At 35.9% G+C, this 20,598-nt stretch overlaps 1 protein-coding gene and 1 pseudogene across 3 annotated transcripts in view; one reads left to right on the top strand and one right to left on the bottom strand.

Annotated features, from left to right (window-relative positions):
* The window catches only part of LOC132310395 (probable LRR receptor-like serine/threonine-protein kinase RFK1), a 39,372-nt gene extending 27,720 nt beyond the window's left edge, over nt 1–11,652 (top strand). For 2 of the 3 annotated variants that reach the window (XM_059808574.1, XM_059808579.1), the window contains 11 exons: nt 3,874–3,936; nt 4,036–4,083; nt 4,270–4,313; nt 6,090–6,466; nt 6,544–6,739; nt 8,823–8,969; nt 9,516–9,634; nt 9,713–9,923; nt 10,067–10,307; nt 10,414–10,564; nt 10,936–11,652. In XM_059808574.1, the coding sequence (XP_059664557.1) occupies nt 3,874–3,936; nt 4,036–4,083; nt 4,270–4,313; nt 6,090–6,466; nt 6,544–6,739; nt 8,823–8,969; nt 9,516–9,634; nt 9,713–9,923; nt 10,067–10,307; nt 10,414–10,564; nt 10,936–11,310 (1,972 nt within the window). In that variant the 3' untranslated portion in view covers nt 11,311–11,652. The remainder of the gene's footprint in view (nt 1–3,873; nt 3,937–4,035; nt 4,084–4,269; nt 4,314–6,089; nt 6,467–6,543; nt 6,740–8,822; nt 8,970–9,515; nt 9,635–9,712; nt 9,924–10,066; nt 10,308–10,413; nt 10,565–10,935) is intronic. The other variant, XR_009482604.1, reaches the window with a different exon arrangement.
* Nucleotides 11,653–14,293: 2,641 nt separating this feature from the next.
* On the bottom strand, nt 14,294–16,580 carry LOC132279331 (probable LRR receptor-like serine/threonine-protein kinase At1g53440; annotated as a pseudogene).
* Nucleotides 16,581–20,598: the final 4,018 nt, after the last annotated feature.

Raw genomic sequence — 20,598 nt, forward strand, 5'->3', positions numbered from 1 at the left:
ATATTTTAGTAAGAAAAAACACGCAGATGAAAGATAAATCATGCAAATGAGGGATGAGCCATTCTTCACAAGGACAATCATGAATATACATTGGAAGAAATAGAAACTTCATTAACGAGAAACACTGTCCTGCATCACACAACTTGAGCGCAAGATGTCCCCAAATGTTGTAGAATTGTTGACCTCTTTTTGCCAACTCATTTGCTTCTAAATTGTCTTCTCTGGCTACAATTATAAACTCTGCTTCAATTATCTTTCTTTCTTTCTTTCTTTTTATTTTTTATTTTTTCTTGAAGTTAAAGCAAACACACACACCCATCATCCACAACCTAGTGAGACTCGAACTCTCAACCCCCCCATTTAGGGAGGAGAGATCATACCATCTGGCTAGAAGCCCATTGGTAAACTCTGCTTCCGTTGATGGTATTGTACAAAATATAGATGAATTATAAGTAGAAAAATCAATCAAACCCGTATAATAGCGAAAGACTTCAACTAATTTGAGTAAAATCATCATTCATTATGCATTATTCCAGCTAATTTAGGAAAACAAAGATGCTCAGCTATTCCACTCAATCAAAAAGCTACATCAATAATAAAGCTTGGTTTTAAGTTTCACTCTTAATTTATTTGTCCATTACATTCTTTCACTCTTCATTTGTGGTTTCAACTTGCACCGACTTACTCGTCCTGTAGTGGCTCCACTGGTTTTCCTTTACATGTTTAAACCATTTTAGTCACATGTCAACTTCTGGCGCTCCTCACTCAGTTTCTAATATTATCCTTTTAGTTTTTCCAGTATTTACATGTCAGCGTCCTTCTCTAATATATCACTTATATGAAAAATTTAGCATTTGGATTGCCTATTAGTTGTACCTTATGGCACACAACTGGTCACATTGTTATGCCGTGAAGTTTCCCTTCAGGGAACTGTAACTCCATTTCAGAGTGCCAATTCTCCCCCATTTTCCCTCGGAAATGATCCAAAGGTGTGCTTGAATTGGTCTCGTTAAGGTATAATTTTCACTTGCCATTCAATTCCGACGACCAATCTTGAGCTGCATTAGCTGTTTGGTTTCTTCTTTCACGAGGAAGAAGTTATTTTTTATTTTATTTTTTTTTTCCTACGTTTTTTGCAGGGAGAAGATTCAATCCTCTCTTACTCCTAATTTTTTCTTCACAATTGGCACCGATCCAGTGAACTTGCTGATTCTTTGATTGTTAATTAGCTGCAATACTCATTATTACTGCATTTTCATGGTGGTGATAATTTGATGATCTATTTGGTTTTCAAAGCATAATTTTTTCATATTCATAAAAATTAAACAGATAATCCCAATATATATCTCTTTTATTTTGATACTTCCAAAAATTGAATATCTTACTCATGCATGGGATATCTTTTATTCTGATACTTCCAAAAATTGAATTTTTTTTTTTTCCTCTGGATAATAAAGCAAATATATTGATGATTAACGAATTATATTGGGCCCAAGAGAGGCCCAAGGGAAACATTTACAGAGCAAGAAGAAAACAAGCACAGGCTCAACTAGACTAGGGAGCCCAACCAGGATTCAAAGACCTAGAACCAAACTGATGAGGATAGCCGTTGCTAACAACGAAGGCCGTTAGGAATGGATATCCCTACAAAAATTCCGGTGTCAAGGATGAGTTCAACCACAGTGAGGCATCAGTGAGCTGCCTCAGTCTACGAATCTGGAGGCATCGGTGGTGGTCGATTTGCAGCTTGGGGATAGGACCATTCAATTGCTAACTGTGAGAAGTCTCCTCTGTGACGGGATCGTAGTGCTTCAGCAGTGGAGTTGCAGATTTGTTTCAGTACGGAGGATTGTGAGGAGGTGGAATTCCTGAAAACCCTGTTATTCCTTTCTTGCCACACGTGATACACTATGGAAGCTAAGGAAAGTTGAGACACTGCAGTTCTAGAGTTGGTTTGATTCCAGTGGTGAGCCGCCCAATTGACAAAATGGGGCCAATTGTTGCTTCTTGTGTAGAATCGCATTTGTCCTGAATGAACCTCCAAAGTGGGGAAACAAATTCACAGTCAAAGAAAAGGTGAGTGTGTGTTTCAGGTTTCGAAGAACAAAGGTGGCATACATTGTCAGAGTCAAGGTAAGACATGCATTTAGAATCAAGGGTGGGGAGCTTGGATTGGACCGCGATTGATAGAATCATTTTCTGCTTAGGAATGGCTAAGGAGTTCCAGACGAGCTTGGACCATGGAACTGGGTTGCATGGTTGGGATATGGCTGTTATGGTGTGTTTTAGGCTGTACTTCCCTGTAGGACCTGCTGTCCAAGTGATTGTGTCTAGAGTGGAGTGATTAGGAGGGTGTGGAAGGTTATTAAGGTCCGAAATTGTAGAGGAGAGGAGAGGGGGAAAAGACCAAGTGTTGCCTAAGATGAAATCACTCACCATTGCTGTTGGTGAGACCTCAGTTGCGTGGATGGTGGAAATGGGGTAGTGCTGTGATAATGGCCCTCTGTCAAGCCAGAAGTCATACCATAGATGCGTAGATGCACCATTGCCAATCTTGTGCTTGATCAGTCTTCTAGCAAGTGGTCGAAGCTGTAGGATCTTCCTCCAGCTCCATGAGCAGGAATGTGGGATTTTGAGTGTCCAGAAGCATTGGTCTTTGATTAGGTATGTCCTGCACCAGTGAATCCAAACCCTTTGATTGCTTTCAACTGTCAGTTCCCAAATATGTTTGAGGATTGCCGCAATATTTGCAACTTCAAGATTGGGGAGGCCTAAGCCACCATCAGTGATAGGTTTGCATACATTGCACCATTTGACTCTTGCTTCTGTTTTCTTAAGCTCAGGGCCAATCCAGAGAAACCTTCTAAGTAGGACAGATAGATCATTGATCACTTTTTTGGGTAGTATGAAGATGCTGGGCCAGTACAATTGGGTTGATAAGAGTACAGATTTAATGAGTACAAGTCTACCAGCATAAGATAGACTTCTAGAGGACCAATGGTTGATTCTAGCTGTGATTTTTTCAAGCAACAGGTTGCAATCTGCAGCCTTGAGGCAGGTAGAGATGAGAGGGACTCCAAGATGTTTAATGGGAAGTGATCCAATCTGGACCCCAAGAAAATTGGAAAAGAGGAGTTCATTTGTGTGGTCTATGCCAGAGAGAAAAACTGAGCTCTTTGTAGGGTTGATGGTGAGGCCAGATAGTGAGGAGAAGAGGTCAAGGGCTGATTTGATGGTGGAGATGGATGTGATATCAGCATGGCAAAAAAGAAGTAGATCATCAGCAAATGTGAGATGAGTGATTCCCACCTCTTTGCATCTCCAATGATATTTAAATCTGGGGACTTGAGAGATAAACCTTTTGATGATCCCTGATAGAACTTCCATAGAGATAACAAACAGTGTGGGGGACAATGGATCTCCCTGTCTAAGCCCTTTAATACTATTGAAGTGACCATGGAACTCTCCATTGATGGCAATGGTGAAAGAAGGTGTTGTGATACAGGCTTTGATGCCTCGACAAACAATCTTTTTGATAGGAACGAAAAGAACAATTGATAATTGATTAACTACAACTATTAAATTGAATTCCTTAGGCATTTTTTAACCCCATTACACATAATGGTTATATTATCACATTTTACATTATATTTTGATGCACAAGTTGAAGCTAAGTTACTTGATTGACTAACATTTAGTTGTGGTTTAAAAATTTCTTAGAAACATCATTCATTCGTTCTGGCTTCAAACTAATTATACTCATATCATTACAGACACCATCTCTTACTTTTCTGGTTTTAATATAATTAAAATTCTATTTATATCACTGTAATTATAAAGATGCTGACAGCTAATGTTAATAATTGCTTGCAGTGATCTTTCCTACAATGACTTTACATGGCAAGGTCCTGAGCAACCCACTTGTCAAGCAAACATGTTAGAATACATCGTTATATCTTTTTGTCCTTTACGCATCGCAATTAAATGGAATTCTTGTGGTGATGATAATTGTACTGTCTTTTCTCATCTTACCAGGAATCTATACATAAACTTGTTTAAAAGCTCTTCAGCAGAACACCCCTTGTAAGATGTTTTGTCTTGCTTTCTTAAAGTTCTACAGTTAAGTTTTATATTTCACAATCATAGGAGAAAAAAGTTCCAATTTTCAGGTTGTTCAATTTCCTATTTGGTGACTTACGAAAAAAAAAAAAAAAAACCCTATTTAGTGTACTTTTGATGCTAATCATCCTTGTATTCATTCTGTAACAGAAAGAGTATTCTTCCATGTACAAAGGATTTCAACTGTCCACGATGTAAGTATTTCTTTGGAGTACCAATATTGTGCACTACCTTAAAATCCTTTTTATTTATACAGAAGTTCAATATAAGTTTTCCTTTAACTATAATCTAATTTTGTGGAGCAACCTTATTTTTGCAAAGTCTATTAAACCTACCAATTTGTTAATAGACTGCACTAGCAGACCTGTTAAAATAACTAAGATTGCAAGACCAGTAAAGGTGGATTTCAAATTTCTTTTTTGATAAGGTGGAATTCACTTGGCCCATGTTTCTGATTTTATCAACCGGACACACACACATACACATATATATATGTATCTTTTGATTTTAGGATTGGAGCTGGGTGGACAAAATGGAGGCAAGCTAGTGGTATCCTTTGTGACAAACGAATACCAAATAAATTAAAAGAAAAATTCTATAGAATGGTTATTAGGCCGACAATATTGTATGGAGCGAAGTGTTGGGTGTTGAAAAAGACACAAATACAATGCATTCATGTAGCAGAAATGAGATTGCTCTGTTGGATGATAGGAATCTGATGAAGAACCAGGCATGGCCCTAGAGTTTGAATTGCACACGACTCTCATCTATGCATGGAGGAGAGGCAAGGACAGATAGATTTTATAGTTTTCCTATATATTGAAGGAACTACAATAAATCTGGGGTAGTTTTGCAATATTTCCTTTTAATTATTACTAGGCTTAGGTTTACCTATAAATAAGGTATGCTGCCTTCCAGCTTTGTTGAAACCGAGCACACCTATTTCCCAACTTAAGCATAGGTGTGGCTATATGTTTCACTATGGCTCATGGCAGCCATTGTTGACTTGTTTATGTCTGCTGCAGCTGTTTTGGACATTAGGGTCTTTGTATTGCCTATATATAGATGGGCATATGTATTGTGTTAGTAGTTTTTGATGAATATTGAATATTGAGCATTGAATTGCAGATTTCATCTCCCTCAGATTCTTCCCTCTCTTCCCTTTCTTCTTCTCACACTCTCTCTCTTCTGGATTCTACTTCTCACTCTACTTCACTCTTACTACTCTCTTCTACATCTGGTTCTACATCACTTCTCTCTTCCCAGTCTACTTGTGTTCTACATCATTTGGTATCAAAGCTTTTGTGTCCTACATCAGAATCACTAGAAGAGACGTGATAAATAATGAACATGTGAGGGGAAAATTAGGTATAGCGCCTATAAATGATAAAATTTGGGAAAGTAGATTGAAGTGGTATGGTCATATTCAACAGCGTACACTTGATGATGCACCTATTAAAAGAGGAAGAGTTATTTGTTTAGGTGAGCGATAAAGAGGCTGACCAAAGCTTATGTGGGATGAAGTAAATTAAAAATGACTTAAAAACTTAAATTTAAGAGAAGACAGCATGTATGATAGGAAAGAATTCATGTGGCCGACCCCATCCATATGGGATAAGGGCAAGGATGATGATTTTGATTTTATGAAGCTGGTTGTAGTTTGTTCATTCTCTAATATAAGATAGCAGTCTCATTTTTTGATTTTCTAGCATAAAATCATTTAGATCAGAAAATTTCCTAATTAGAAATCTGAAAAGTCATCAATATTAGCATTAGTAATTATTCTAATGAGGATTAAAAAATCGGAAGTTAAAAGCTCAATGTAATAGTCATGGTGTCCTTTAAAGGAATCAATTTATGATGAGTATCAATTTGCCTTGTACCAATATATTTTTCTGTTATTTAGCTTCTTATGTAGAATGTAGTGAATGAGCTTCATAAATTATTTTGCTCAATTTTTTCTGTTGCAGATGGGTGCTCTTTGCATGTTAATTGTGGTGGCAATGATCTGCGTAATCGTACTGTTTTGTATGAAGGAGATGCACAGGTTGAAGGTGGTACTGCAAAATATTTTATAAACAGTAATAGTTACTGGGGATTTAGCAGTACTGGGGACTTCATGGATGATGATAATTACCAAAATACACGTTATACTGAAGATGTGGCATCAACAAACATCTCCGAATTTTATAGGACCGCACGTCGTTCTCCTCTTTCACTTACTTATTTCTGTTATTGCTTAGAAAATGGGGATTACACTGTTAGTCTGCACTTTGCGGAAATACAGTTCACAGATAACAATACATTTAGTAGTCTTGGGCGCCGAATATTTGATATTTATATTCAGGTAATTAGTTTTATCAATGAACATATATATTTCTATTAAGCCACAAAATTCCTTAACTGAACCTCTTTGTCTCTCAGGAAAAATTAGTTTGGAAGGATTTCAATATTAAAGACGAGGGTCATGGGGCTCTAAGGCCAGTGGTAAAACAATCTAATGCTAGTGTGACAAATAATATGTTAGAGATCCGATTTTATTGGACTGGGAAGGGGACTACACGCATTCCTGATAGAGGAGTTTATGGCCCTCTTGTATCAGCTATTTCGGTTGATCCGAGTAAGTAATTCACGTGTCTTCTTTATTGTAACTAACTATTCTAATATACATATATGTATACCATGTCTGATTTGAATTACATGTGTACAGTTTTTTTTTTTTAATCGCAGAAGACATGAAAATGTGTTAAATTATCCATGCATAATCATATATACTAATGAATCGTTGTGTGGGTCGACATAACATAAGTTGTACTATTATTGTGGCCAATTGAATTATTAATTTGAAAGGCATAAAAGGTTCATTTAATGATGGATAAAAAACGGAAATAAACCATACTATCAAGATTTATCATGCCAAATAACTTGTGAGTTAGTAGTGAATATAGGTGAATAACGGCTCAAAGGTTTAAGGAAAATATTGTTTCATATCTTAAGCCCCCTAATTCCAGATTAGTAAACTAGAAGGAATGGTTATTGTTGATGCTGCAATTTTTTATGTAGCAGTCACTTGTCACTAGTCATGTGCCACATGTACAAGAATGTCAACATCACATGTGCCACATGTACAAGAATGTCAACATCACATGCCACTTGTAAACTGCGAACACAGTTACCCACGCTGACCTTAGGTTATGGACCTTGTGGTTTAATTCAGTTTTGTATACTAGGTATCTTTAAACCTTCAATAATTTGAATTCCTCTAGGATGGATTCACAGCCAATTTTTTACAATGTTCAGTGATCCATTATTACTTATCATATTTATGTTCATATTGGTCATGATTAAAGTTCTTTTCTTTTTTAAAAAAAGTCACATCTACTTTACTGGAAAATTGAGAGAAGAACATAGAAGATCCGCATATGGAAATCCATCAACATTTTAATAGATCCCATTTTTATTCTTAAATATTAATGGACAATCTCAATCTTAATCTCAAAAATCATCATCATCTTTTACATTTTTACATCTTCTTGATTGAGCCTCTTTTGTGGCCCTTTAGTGAGTATGCTTATTTATCGAAAAGAAAAGAAAGAAGGGAAAAGGAAAAGATAACAAACATGATGCATATACTTGACATAAAATTAGAAATACTTGAAGTTTTTACATCTTTAAATAAGTAGATATCCTTAATGCAAATTTTGAGAAAAAAAATAGATTAGAGTTTCACATAAAACAAAATACACCCATTAAGTAAATCTCTAATCAAATTCATAATTCCTATCTTTTATCCAACACTAAACTATTGTATCCGATGACGTGGGAGTATAGGAATATCTAGATCACAACTGAAGTAATTCGGTAAGTTCAGATAAATTTACAAATTATACTCATTTTACATTTTGGCTATCTCATTCAAGCCGCAACCACAATAGGAGGTTTCAAGAATCCACTTTTTATCTTCGTCGTGGTTTCAATGATAACAATTTAGAGGTGTTCCTTTGAATGTTTTAAGATTGATCAGATTGCTGTGTATTCTTCCTGATATCATAATATGGTTGATTATGTGAAGTGTCTGCCTATAGGGTAAATCCAGTTCAGTTATGATGGGTGATTTATTGGAAACCTTGGTATGAAGGCATCCTTAGAGATGCTATTTGGAGAGCTGTCATTTTTAGCTGGCACTTACTTTGCTATTAAAGCAGAAATGGTGAGGAAGTCTCATCTATGGATATACTCGACATTTCTTGGTAGAGGTTGACTTGAAGATGGGGTTAGTTTGGGTGAAAACTTGGTCCCTTTGCTCTTGGAGAGATGGTCATTTTCTAAGAGAGATTGTTGGAAGAGGGAAACTGGTGGTTTTTTAGGTTCCAAATCATTATTGGAACTAGTGGTTTTGTGGATTTATAAAGCATCTTTTTCTTTCTCTAGCACATCTTGAACTAATGATTAGAGAAAATTCATTAACTTGGATTTCTGAAGAGGGGAAGAGAAGGGAAAGAGCTGTGCACAAACTAATACAATGGATTGTGTGTGCGCGTGGATCCATGTTCTTCCATCATGCATTCATGTCTAAATTGATCCTCAAAAACAAATGTTCTCTATGTAAAATCTGGTGAATCTATGTTTGCTTTGTTTTTGGCTGTGTTCATGTCTTCTGTTTTCTCATTAGCATACTTGTTTGGTTTTGTTTATTTGGGCAGCTTTCAAAACTTGTTCAGCTGGTGGTGGCAAAAAGAACGTAGCTATTTATGCTACTGTTGGAGTCGTAGCATTTTGTATTATTTTCGTAATATTCATTGTCCTTTGGTGGAAAGGCTGTTTCAAAGGTGGGAAAGGAAGAGGAAAAGGTAAGCACTGTACCAAATGCTAAGCAATAGCTTTGAATGAAAGAGAATAAAACTATGTGCGCGCTTACTCTTGATTTAGTTCCATTTGTCAGTAATATATCCACAATATTTTCAAAGAAATCGTATTGAAGGTCTCCAGATAAAAAAAAAAAAAAAAAAAATCTCTTATTTTGGTTCTTGGTTGTTTGAAGAATGTGCTCCTTTATATAAATACTGTAATCAATCCCGTTACAAAATTATCTGAGATCAAAATTATCTGAGATGCAATAAAATGAGAATTCTGTAGTGAGGTTGTTATACTGGCTTTTATAGTATATGTGAACCAGGCCCCTCCACCCTGCTGCAATAAAAAGGAAAAAAGAAGGAGAAAAAAAAAATCATGGTGCAGAAAGATAATATAATGAAAACAGGCCTGTATCCTTCCTGCAAATAGAATCAGATATCAAATATGATTTAAACTGAGATTTGTTGTTTTTTTAAAATTTTAATGTATGTCGTACAAAGGAAAAGCATTGTAGGCTCATGATCTATTTTCTCCTCAATCAGATTTTGAAGGGCTAGAGTTGCAAACGGTTTCATTTACTTTAAAACAGATTCAGACTGCCACTAACAACTTCGATTCTGTGAACAAGATTGGAGAAGGTGGTTTTGGTCCTGTTTACAAGGTATCTAGCTACCCATTTCTGATATCATCTTTGGTTTTAAATTATATGCAAGGATTTTAAGTAAAAACTGGAATGCAGGGTCTTTTACCTGATGGTACCATAATTGCAGTGAAGCAGCTCTCCTCTAAATCTAGACAAGGAAATCGTGAATTTTTAAACGAGATAGGCATGATTTCTTGTTTGCAACACCCAAATCTTGTTAAGCTTCACGGATGTTGTATTGAAAAGGATCAATTATTGCTGGTATATGAGTACATGGAAAACAACAACCTGGCCCGTGCTTTGTTTGGTAAATGCGTTTTTCTATTTGGTGACTGTATTTTCTATGCTACTAGTAAGCTATGCTTTTGTAATTGTCATTTGATTTTCTGTAGCAATATTTTGTCATTTGATTTGCTGTAACAATATTTTAAGTGTTTGATGATGTTTTAGCTTCAGAGAACAGTCAATTAATACTGGATTGGCCAACAAGGCTTAAGATCTGTGTTGGGATCGCTAGAGGTTTAGCTTTTCTCCATGAAGAGTCAAGATTCAAGATTGTTCACAGAGACATTAAAGCTACTAATGTGCTGCTTGATAGAGACCTCAACCCTAAAATATCTGACTTTGGATTAGCCAAGCTTTATGAAGATGAGGAGAAGACCCACATTAGCACTCGAATTGCTGGTACCATGTCAGTCACCTTGTTCTTGTTCTCTTCTTATATGTGTCCTCAACATTCATAGCCTTCAGTATAAATATCTTTTGGTGTTGAATTACATTGCAATATTGTCTTGCAGAGGATATATGGCACCGGAGTATGCATTATGGGGTTACCTGAGCTACAAGGCAGACGTTTACAGCTTTGGAATTGTAGTTTTGGAAATTGTTAGTGGAAAGAACAACAACAATTACATGCCAAGTAACAATTGCATTTGTCTTTTAGATTGGGTACTCAAGAACTCTTATCTCTGTTCATTTCATATTTTCATTTCTTCTAAATATTATTATTTTTCCAAGAAACTGTTGCACAAAAGCTTGGGCTATTAAAACTGAGAATGCAGGTTTCAGACTTTCAGTCTAAGGACACCCATTTTATTATTATTACTATTATTATTATTATTTTTTTTGGATTATATCTGCACTGAGTCTCTCTCAGAAATCCACATTGATAAGACTCGAACTATTAATGCCCAATTTATTCTTCTTTTATGCCAGTAGAAAGGCTAGCATGAACTTCACACTGTGAACATTGAAATCTTGCTAACTGGTTATTTCCTTTGAAGTCTTCCGAAACTGAAAAAAAAGAATTTATGTTGTAGGCTTGTCGCTTACAACAAAATGGAAACCTATTGGAGCTTGTCGATCAGAAGTTGAGGTCTCAAGTCAACAAAGAAGAAGCAGAAACAATGGTCAAAGTAGGACTCTTGTGCACAAATGCTTCTCCTTCACTTCGACCTACAATGACCGAGGTCGTGAACATGCTTGAAGGACAAATGAGCATTCCAGAGGTGATACCAGATGCAAATACGTATAATGATGATTTGAGGTTTAAAGCCATGAGAGACTTTCATCGAGAAAAGCAAAGCCAAAGTTTCAGTGGCAGCCAAACCCAAAATTCAACAACTGTTCGAAAGGAGATAGGCTCTTCCTCTACTTCTACTGATGAAATTTACCCAAGTACAGTATCTTACTGATAATGCTTGATGATATTCTTCGATGGCATACCTACCTTGTGCAGCTCTCCTTCTCCTTGCATTGGATGAAAGATACTGCAGCTCCTTCTCCAGGTGCATCCTTAAGTTGTACTGTATTTTATTTATTGGGTTCTATTCAACAAGGTTGCAGCATTACATGTTGTACATTATTTTAAATTTTAGATTTACATTAGGGGAGGAGTATTATGTGGAATAGGGTTCTCTCTTTCTTTTCTTTTTTTTTGGTAAGTGGGTTCTTTATTCTTTCTAGGTGAGAATTTGCTGTATTTAGTCTCAGAATTTTGTCACACCAAATATACAGAATTTAGAATGCTTTTTGGATATTGCATAGTGATGTTATTTCGACAAAACTTCATCTTGTGTGTCACTTGGCTTACAATTTACAAGCCACACAAAACAAGACAACAAAATATGATAACAAGGGTTGGACACTTGAGGTGCTCCAAACACTCCTAAAAACATGATATTTGAGATCATATGAAAATTAGTTGGATTTCTCGGGGGATTTTATTTCAAATCCTTTTCGATTCCTTTACATTTTCTAAATCAAATTCCTGAAAGGATTTGATTCCAAAACGGTGCTACATTCCATGGAACCGACCGACAATCCAATTGAGCAGAAACAATTGGCTAGGGTTTTGTTGAACATATTGGATGCTGATTGTTGTCATTGTCTAGTGAGCTTGAGTAGCTTGTTCTTGGAGCCAAAGGTCTTGCCTGAGTATGGCTTTGGTGGCTGAGTGTATGTAAGAGTGGACATTGACAAGAACGTCACCCCAAATTTCAAGGGTCTCTTGAGATTTTCATTAAGGCCTAGTTTGGTGCGGTGGAATGGAATGCAAAGAAAGTGGAATGGAATGGTTCCATTCTTGTATTTGGTGTCCAATTTTAAACTTGGAATCGTCATTCTCCACCATTCTTGGAGAATGGTCATTTCATCAAAATCATTCCACCTGTTCACAAAAGGTGTTCACAAAAGGAATGACCATTCCATTCCAACTTTAGAAAAATACAAACAAAAAAAATATTAAAAAATAAAATCTAACAAATTACAAACCCACGCATCACCATCTCCTCCATCAAATAAACCGTCGGCATCATCACATCCTCTGTCAAACCCACCGCCGGCATCATCACCTCTATCAAACCCACTGCCGGCAACATCATCACCTCTATCAAACCCACCGCCGGCATCATCACCTCCTCCATCAAACCGCCGGCGTCATCATCTCCTCCATCAAACTCACCACCGGCAACATCATCTCCTCCATCAAACCCACCGTCGGCATCATCACCTCCTCCATCAAACCGCCGACGTTATCATCTCCTCCATCAAACTCACCACCGGCATCATCATCTCCTCCATCAAACCCACCACCTGATCTTGAACTTCAAAGTGATGGACCAAGACACAATAAAAAATCAAAAGTAGATCTGAAGCTTTTTTGTTTTTTGGTAAGTTAAAAAAAATAAATAAAATAAAATAAAAAAAGAAGATCTGAAACTTTTTCGTGACACTTTCCAAATCTGTTTACATAAGCTTTTTCATTCATTTTGTGAAAGAATTGCTGAAACCATTCTTTTCAAATCAAATCCGTCCTCACCCGATTGCACTTAAGTTTGTAAATCGAATCACCATTCTTTCCAAATCGGATCACCATTCTTTCCATCGCTTTTTCTCGCCCCAATCTCCAATACCTCACTTGCCTAGTTTCTACTTTCTCTCTACTTTCTCTCTTTATCTATTGCCCCAATTTCATTCTTACATACCTATTTCTATCCACTGGATTGGAAAAAATTTGATGTTAATTTTTTAGTTAATTTTTTTTTTTATCAATGATAAAGATAATTTGGAGAAAACAATATAAATGATGAATAAGGTAAAACATTATAAATTTAATCCATTTTTATTTTTAGTCCAACCAAACAAATAAATGGAAATTATTATTTTACTTTTATACATTCCATTCTATGTTTGTAATCAAACAAGAGAATGGGAATCATAATTCCCACTCTATTCCATTTTCATTCCATTCCCACCTCTATTCCCATTCCATTCCAATTCATTCCACCACACCAAACTAGCTCTAAGAGATTGCAAAAGAACTCTCCATTTTTGTTAGATAAGATAAAGGTCTGTATATACTTCCAAGCTATCATGCATAAAGGGCCCCCTAAAGCATATTAACCAACCCAGACAGTCTTTTACCTGTCAAGTAACGTTGTTACACAATAAAGTAAACCAGACCAGATGGAATAGTTCATGCAGATGTGACCAAAGTCACAGTTGCAGAGCGGGAGGGAATGTGAGTGGGCGAGAGCGTGAAAGCGATAAAATTTAAGTTACACATAGTGAGTCCGAAACAAGAGTGTGATCGGAGCCCGAGAGTGACACCCATTTAAAAAAATTATGTCATTGTTGATAATGCTAAATCAATACTAATACAAAAATCAAGCATAACTTCTAAAAGTATGTTATTATTATTATTATTATTTTTACGAAAGTTGAAGCAAACAGACACTCCCACTCATGAGGTCCTTTGCAATTCTTTCATCACTTCTTATGGTCATTAAAATAATAATAATCCGTATTTTGCCATCTTATTATTACACAGATTTTGTTACTCTAACCATTTGCAAGTTGAACAGTGAGAGAGATTCAATTATAATAAGTGTATGATAATAAGAATAGCATTACACTCGGTCATCCAAGGAGATCAAAAGTTAGGATCATGCTTATAAGAAATCACACACTAAACATTTTAACACTCAAGTAATCAAACGTCTCTGATTCAAATCATTCAAAATGTCTTTCTTGATATAAAAATCTAAAAAAAAATTACGTCCAATAGGATTTGAACCAATACCAAAGGTTTAGAAGACCTCTACACTATCCATTAGACAGAGATTAGAAATACATTGTTTCTCTGTAGGATGGAGGAACAATACGAAGAAACTACTGCATTTTTTTTTTCTATCTATGCAACTCTCTAGGCTACCTTGTTCTCACCATTGTTTCATTACTGAGGAGCAAAATCGATTCGATGGAGATCCTGGGCACATGTGAAGGAAGAACCATTTCGTGTTACTTAGGATGAATCAAACAACGTCTGAGTGTCACTTGAGCTCTGGAGTTGCAGCTCATCATACTTGCCTCTGAGAGCTTCGAACCTTGATTCATCACCATAGATATTTGGATCTGCGACTAAATTCTGAACCTTGAGACGACCCTCAAGCATGCTTACTACTGCAGACATGGTAGGCCTGAGTGCTGGAGATGGATTAGTGCATAATAGTGCTACTTGTATCATTCTTAATGCCTCTTCTTTGTTGAAAGTGGAACCCAGTTTTGGATCCACTAACTCCATTAGATTTCCTTTTTGTTTTAAAACGAAGGCCTGAAATAAAAAGAGAAGCCAGTAAAATACCTCTAATAAATGTACCAAGCATGACTCATACAAACGATATCTATAATTGAATGAATAGGTAAACAAAGAAATTATTTTGATTTTCTGCCCTTTTTGAACTGCAAAAATTCAGATATCAGCAATTCTTTTCATTTCAGTGTAGAGTGATCTCAAAATCAATATTTAGAACCATGCAAAGCAAACGAACTGGTTTTTAAAACTGTTAATCAAATGCATTCAAAGAAGTAACCGATATTCTTACCCAATCAAGAAGACAGACATAATTCTCACCGAGACGATGCAACAATCTCCAATGCAACAACTCCAAAACTATAGACATCTGCTTTGTAGGTCAAGTAACCCCATAATGCATATTCTGGTGCCATGTCCCCTCTGCACAACAAAGATTGTTCTGTTAGCTTCTATTTTACTATTATGAGGTTTTATGTACAACAAATATGACAATTAAAGTGGGACACACCACCATATACTTCTACCGGCAGTTGGAAAATCATTCATGAAATTTATAAGGCTATCAAAATATGGTGAAAAGTTCATTAATTCATATATCATTCACATGTGATACCCTCCATTATAAAGCAGAGCTCCCTTCCTCCGTCAAAGCTACCATGGGTTAGCTAAGCATTTATTCAGGCAATTTTGCATGCTGACTATCAAGATATAGATGACCACCACCGATTGTTCAACATTTTTGTATGAAAATCATTCAAGAATGTCAATTTATAAAGCAAACAACCTTTTCACAAGTATGGTTGCAGTGCTAATGCAGAAACCTAAAGTAAACTTGTTTATCTGAAAAGATTTTGAAAGCTTCCCTATTTTGGTTACTTTTTGGACAGCAACACAACCATGTAATTTCAACCAACACCATTCATGCATCATTCATGTTCTCACATAGGTCACTCAGACATGAAATAATATAATTGATGCACAGTTCTAAGATGCACAGTTCTAAGAAAATGCAACTGTGTTAAAGAGTATTCTTGAAGGAAAGAGTGAATCGGAAACTCACATGGTTCCAGCAATTCTGGTGCTAATGTGGGTGTTCTCCTCTTCGTCAAGCTTGGCCAAACCAAAGTCGGATATTTTAGGGTTAAGATCCTATCAAGCAGTACATTGGTAGCCTTGATGTCTCTATGAACCATTTTCAGTGTAGATTCCTCATGGAGGAAAGATATGCTTTTTGCGATGCCAATACAAATGCTTTGCCTTGAAGGCCAGTCCAATTTCAATTACCCTTCCTTTGGACGTGCTCTTAACATTGATAGTACAATCAAAAGAATTCTACTGTGTTGATTGTTGGTAAATAGTAGTCATATTGTTTGGTTACTTATTCTTGTTCTGTCTAATTAACATAGCATGCATGACAAAATAAAAACATCTACTTACCAAACAAAGCACTGGCGAGGCTATTATTCTCCATGTATTCATATACCAATAATAATTGTTGACGTTCAGTACAACATCCATACAATCTTACAACATTAGGGTGCTGTAAACCAGAGATCATGCCTATTTCATTCACGAATTCACGATTTCCTTGCTTTGATTTGGAAGAAAGTTGCTTAACTGCAATTACAGTACCATCCAGTAGTATACCCTGCAATGTTCTCCAAATGTCATAACCAAAGAAACAAAACGCTTAAACAAGCAAAAAAATACAAGAAAAGAAAAGGGCTCAATATATACCTTGTAGACAGATCCAAAACCACCTTCTCCTATCTTGTTTGCAATATCAAAGTTGTTAGTGGCGGCTTTAATTTGTCTAAAGGTAAATAATCCAGTTTGCAAGTCTAATCCTCTCAAATCTGTCGAAGAACAAGGTTAAGAAGTTGAATTGCATCTTACAAAGTAGTAATTTTGCTTTTAGCTGAATATACAAGTGCGTCTGGATTAAAAGGGCAAAATTTTGAAAGGACAGGATCAAGATATGCATTTAGAAACAGCTCATGTCTTGTTTGATTGCAGAAAAGTTGTACGAAAGAAAAAATATCTGTAACCAACAGCACTACAGAAACCTAAACCTATTGTATATTTGTCTTAGTAATCAAATAGAGAAGGAATTATTCAGAACACAACTTGAATTTTCACAACTTGAATTTTCAACTTGAGTTGGCAAGTTACATATCATCAGAAATAGAAAAAGAACCATCTACCATTCCTTTCCCTCAGAATTTGACACAGGCATTTTAGGATCCTCGAAACACTAGTAATCAGTAAAGCTCAGGTTCAAGTGGACAAGAGAAATTAGCGTGAGTTGTATGCAGTGGAATATTTAGAAAGTTCTGATTATTTTAAAAACAGATCTTGGGTTTTTCTAACTTTCTTTATTTTAGCAATTAATAAATTAATATCATGCAATATAAAATAAAGCAAAGTAAAGTTAGAGATGACAGCAGAATTTTTTGCGTGGAAATTCCAATTGATAAAATACGTCAACTGTTTGAGTGGAAAAATCTCGTGAACTGTGCAGTCCAAAGTAAACCGATCCACTATGCTTGAAACAAAGTATATTGAATTTTGACTCTGGCTCACACCCTATCGTTCTACCAAACACCAATTGCTGACAATCCTCTGGTTTTGCGACTCCTCGTCCAACAGTAACTTGACCTCCGGCTTATGCTTGATCTTTGTAGAAGAGTAGCAGGTAGATCAGACAACACTCCTCGAATGCTCCAACCATTTCAAAGTGTGATCGCTTTTACTTTTGTTCTTTAACTACTGGATTTAATGTAGAAGTAAATCTGCTTTTGTCTGATCGATGTAGATGCAACTGTATGATCACGAACAAGATTCGAACAACACAATACTAAAATCACTATGTGAATATGTGTGTGTTCTAGAAAGACAAATAGAAAAATTTATAAGATTTTCTGAGACAAAAATCTTTTTATGGCTTTTAAGAGTAATAAATTGATAATGCAAAAACCGTGAATAAACCTATGTATATGACAAGGTTTATATAGAATTTAGAATGTCTTAGTCCCTTTGAAAATATGAAAAAATTCGTGCATAGGATTTGGTACAATTCTAGACCAACTAGGAAACAATTCTAAAATAGGAAACTGAAAGCTGTATTGTGAACAGGACTCCTTGAACCAGTTCAGAGGGGCTGAACCGGTTCAAGTCTGGTAGTTGGATTTTCGAATTCAAACTTGAAGCCTTGAACCGGTTCAGAGGAGCTGAACCGGTTCAAGTTGGCCAGAACTTGAAATATGGTTATTTTAAGCCTGAAACACTGTATATGGTAAGTCTGAATGGTATACCAAGTGTAGAATATCCTAACCTGTTTAGAATTCTTCTTAATGTGTTGTTCTTACCTTTTTCTTCGTATGATCTTCAATTATGGTAAGTTGAACAACTTTCTAATTCCGTAGTCGCCGTCGATCTTGATAACTTGCATTACAAGTAACTTGAATTACAACTCGACTTGGACTTGTTTTGTTTATGATAATTGTGACGCCTTGAAAATTCTAATAAAATGATCTGATACCATTTTGTCACGACCTGAAAATTCTAATAAAATTTTCGATTTATACAAATCCAAATACATCAAAATACACCCATTATCATAAAAAAATGCCCTCTTTTATACAAAGTCAATTTCCTCAAATACACACAAAATTCTCCAAATAAATAAATAAATCCTGCAACGCCAACTCTTCCACCTAAGCCCGAATCTAGCAATCCCCGTTCATCTTCGATACCTGAAACTGGAGGGTAGTGAGACGAGAAGTCCCAGCAGGAAAAACCATAACAAGAATTTCATAGAGATTTAATAAAACAGCTTCACAAAATATACATATTTAGGTGAATATATAAACAAAATACATATGCATTTAATTAAAACAGTTAATATAATCATTTAAAACAAAATCACCCCAAGCCATTTAAGGTATAGAGAACCTTACACTAAAAAAGATTTTCCTCACTAGATCATCAAAACCTCAAACCTCCGACCTCCTCTGTAACTCTCGGCTCACTCTCTGTCCCTCCTCACTCCAGGCCATCTCTGGAATCTCTCTAATTTTCCTTCTATCTTTGCATTCACTCAATCCACACACATATGAAATATATAAGGCAAATCTACCGACCTCACACAAATAACAGCCAACAAACTCACGTGCGTACAAATAATTTTGGCCCAAAAAGTCTTCTGATGGACCCCACTAAATCATTACATTATCTTTTCAATTCCTTTCATTTCATATACTCTCCATCAGAACCCACGTGAAGGCAAAACAATTTTGCCCAAAAAGTCATCCAGTGGGCCCCGCGAATCCTCACAATTGTTTTCTCAATTCCCACTCTTGGTAGGCAGCTACCCATTTGCTTTGCTTCTTTCCTCCCATCTGACATAGGATATATATATATATATAACAAAAATCAATTCAAACCCATTCATCATCTTTAGGTGGGACCCGCGCCAAACCACTTTGCCATTTATTTCTTTTCTTTTCCTTCGGCCAACCACTTGCTCCATTACTTTCTTATTACATATTATATATAATATGCAACACAAATACCAATTCCAATAAAATGAAACACTAATCTTCAATTGCAGTCGCCAATTAAAATAAAACAAAAAAATCAATCTTGACAACTATTGTAATACCACTAGTTTTCAAAAGGATAAAATAGGAATTTAATTTTGATTTTTATTGCATTTTTATTTAATTATTTGACTTATGTGTTTTGGTTTTTTAATTGATTAATGGTGAATTTATTTTATTATTTGCTTAATTAATTAAGGGTGTATTTATTTTAATTTAATTGTTTAATTCAATTTGTTTTAATTTAATTGTTATTTGATTATTGATGTTTTAATTGATGTGTATTTGGTAGCTTATATTTGGTAAATTATATTTGGTAGCTTATATAATTTGTTTGTGTCGTAAGGTTTTATTGTTTTGTGTAATTAGGTCGCCGTCTTATATTAGGTTTTAATTAAAGCTTATAAATATACGGTTATAATCAGACTTAAAATTAGGATGCCTATATATATATATTCTTATACGTCTGCTAGGGTTGGAAAAAAACCCTATTCACGTAATCGTGTCTTGAGAGGAAAAAACAGAGAATGTCTTGAGAGTTAAACAGAGGGGAAAGGGATTTGTAAAGGGGAGTTGCTCTTGGGTTGAACCAAGAAGCAACACAGGAAGAGAACAGTGGTCAGAGAAGGGGAAACAGTCTTGGGGTTGCTGGAACTTAGAGACGGTGGTTCAGGTTTCAAACCAAAACCTAAAGGCAAGTTTCATTCTATCTCCTTCCTGTAAACTTGTGTTCTGTGCATTCGAAATAGACTCCAGGAATCTAATTAAACTTTTAAAACGGACGTTTATGCATTTTAGATTAGGAGGTAATCTGTTTTACGTTCTTGCAACTTAAATTGTTGTTTTTGCATAAACTGTTCAGTTGTGATTTAAGTTTTTTTGTCAATTAATTCACACTGGAATATGAGGAGTTTCTAGGATTATAAGAACTAAAATTGAACCCTAGGAATGTTAAAAAGACTTGGGACAGAGGGTTAAACTTCGCCGGAAGTGCAGACGACAACCGGACGAAGCAGAGATGAAGAAGGAAGGCAGAGATGGGCTCTTAGGGGGGAGAACCGGCTCCCTAATGGAGGGAGCCGGCTCCCATGAAGAGAGAGTTAGCTCTCCATGAGGGAGAGCCATCTCTGGAAGTTGTAGAGCCGGCTCCCTTAAATAAAAACCCCTACGGGGTGTTTTCGGGTAATTTTTTGATTCCAGGGGCTTCAATGGAGTTTCTGGAAAGTTATGGGAGGTTGGAAATGTTTAAAATTAACATTTTAGAACCTTAAAACAGTTAGTATAGG

This window comes from Cornus florida, unplaced genomic scaffold (assembly GCF_030987335.1).
Source record: "Cornus florida cultivar Cherokee Brave unplaced genomic scaffold, ASM3098733v1 CherokeeBrave_3.0.0_Hap2_Chr01, whole genome shotgun sequence".
Lineage (NCBI taxonomy): Eukaryota > Viridiplantae > Streptophyta > Magnoliopsida > Cornales > Cornaceae > Cornus > Cornus florida.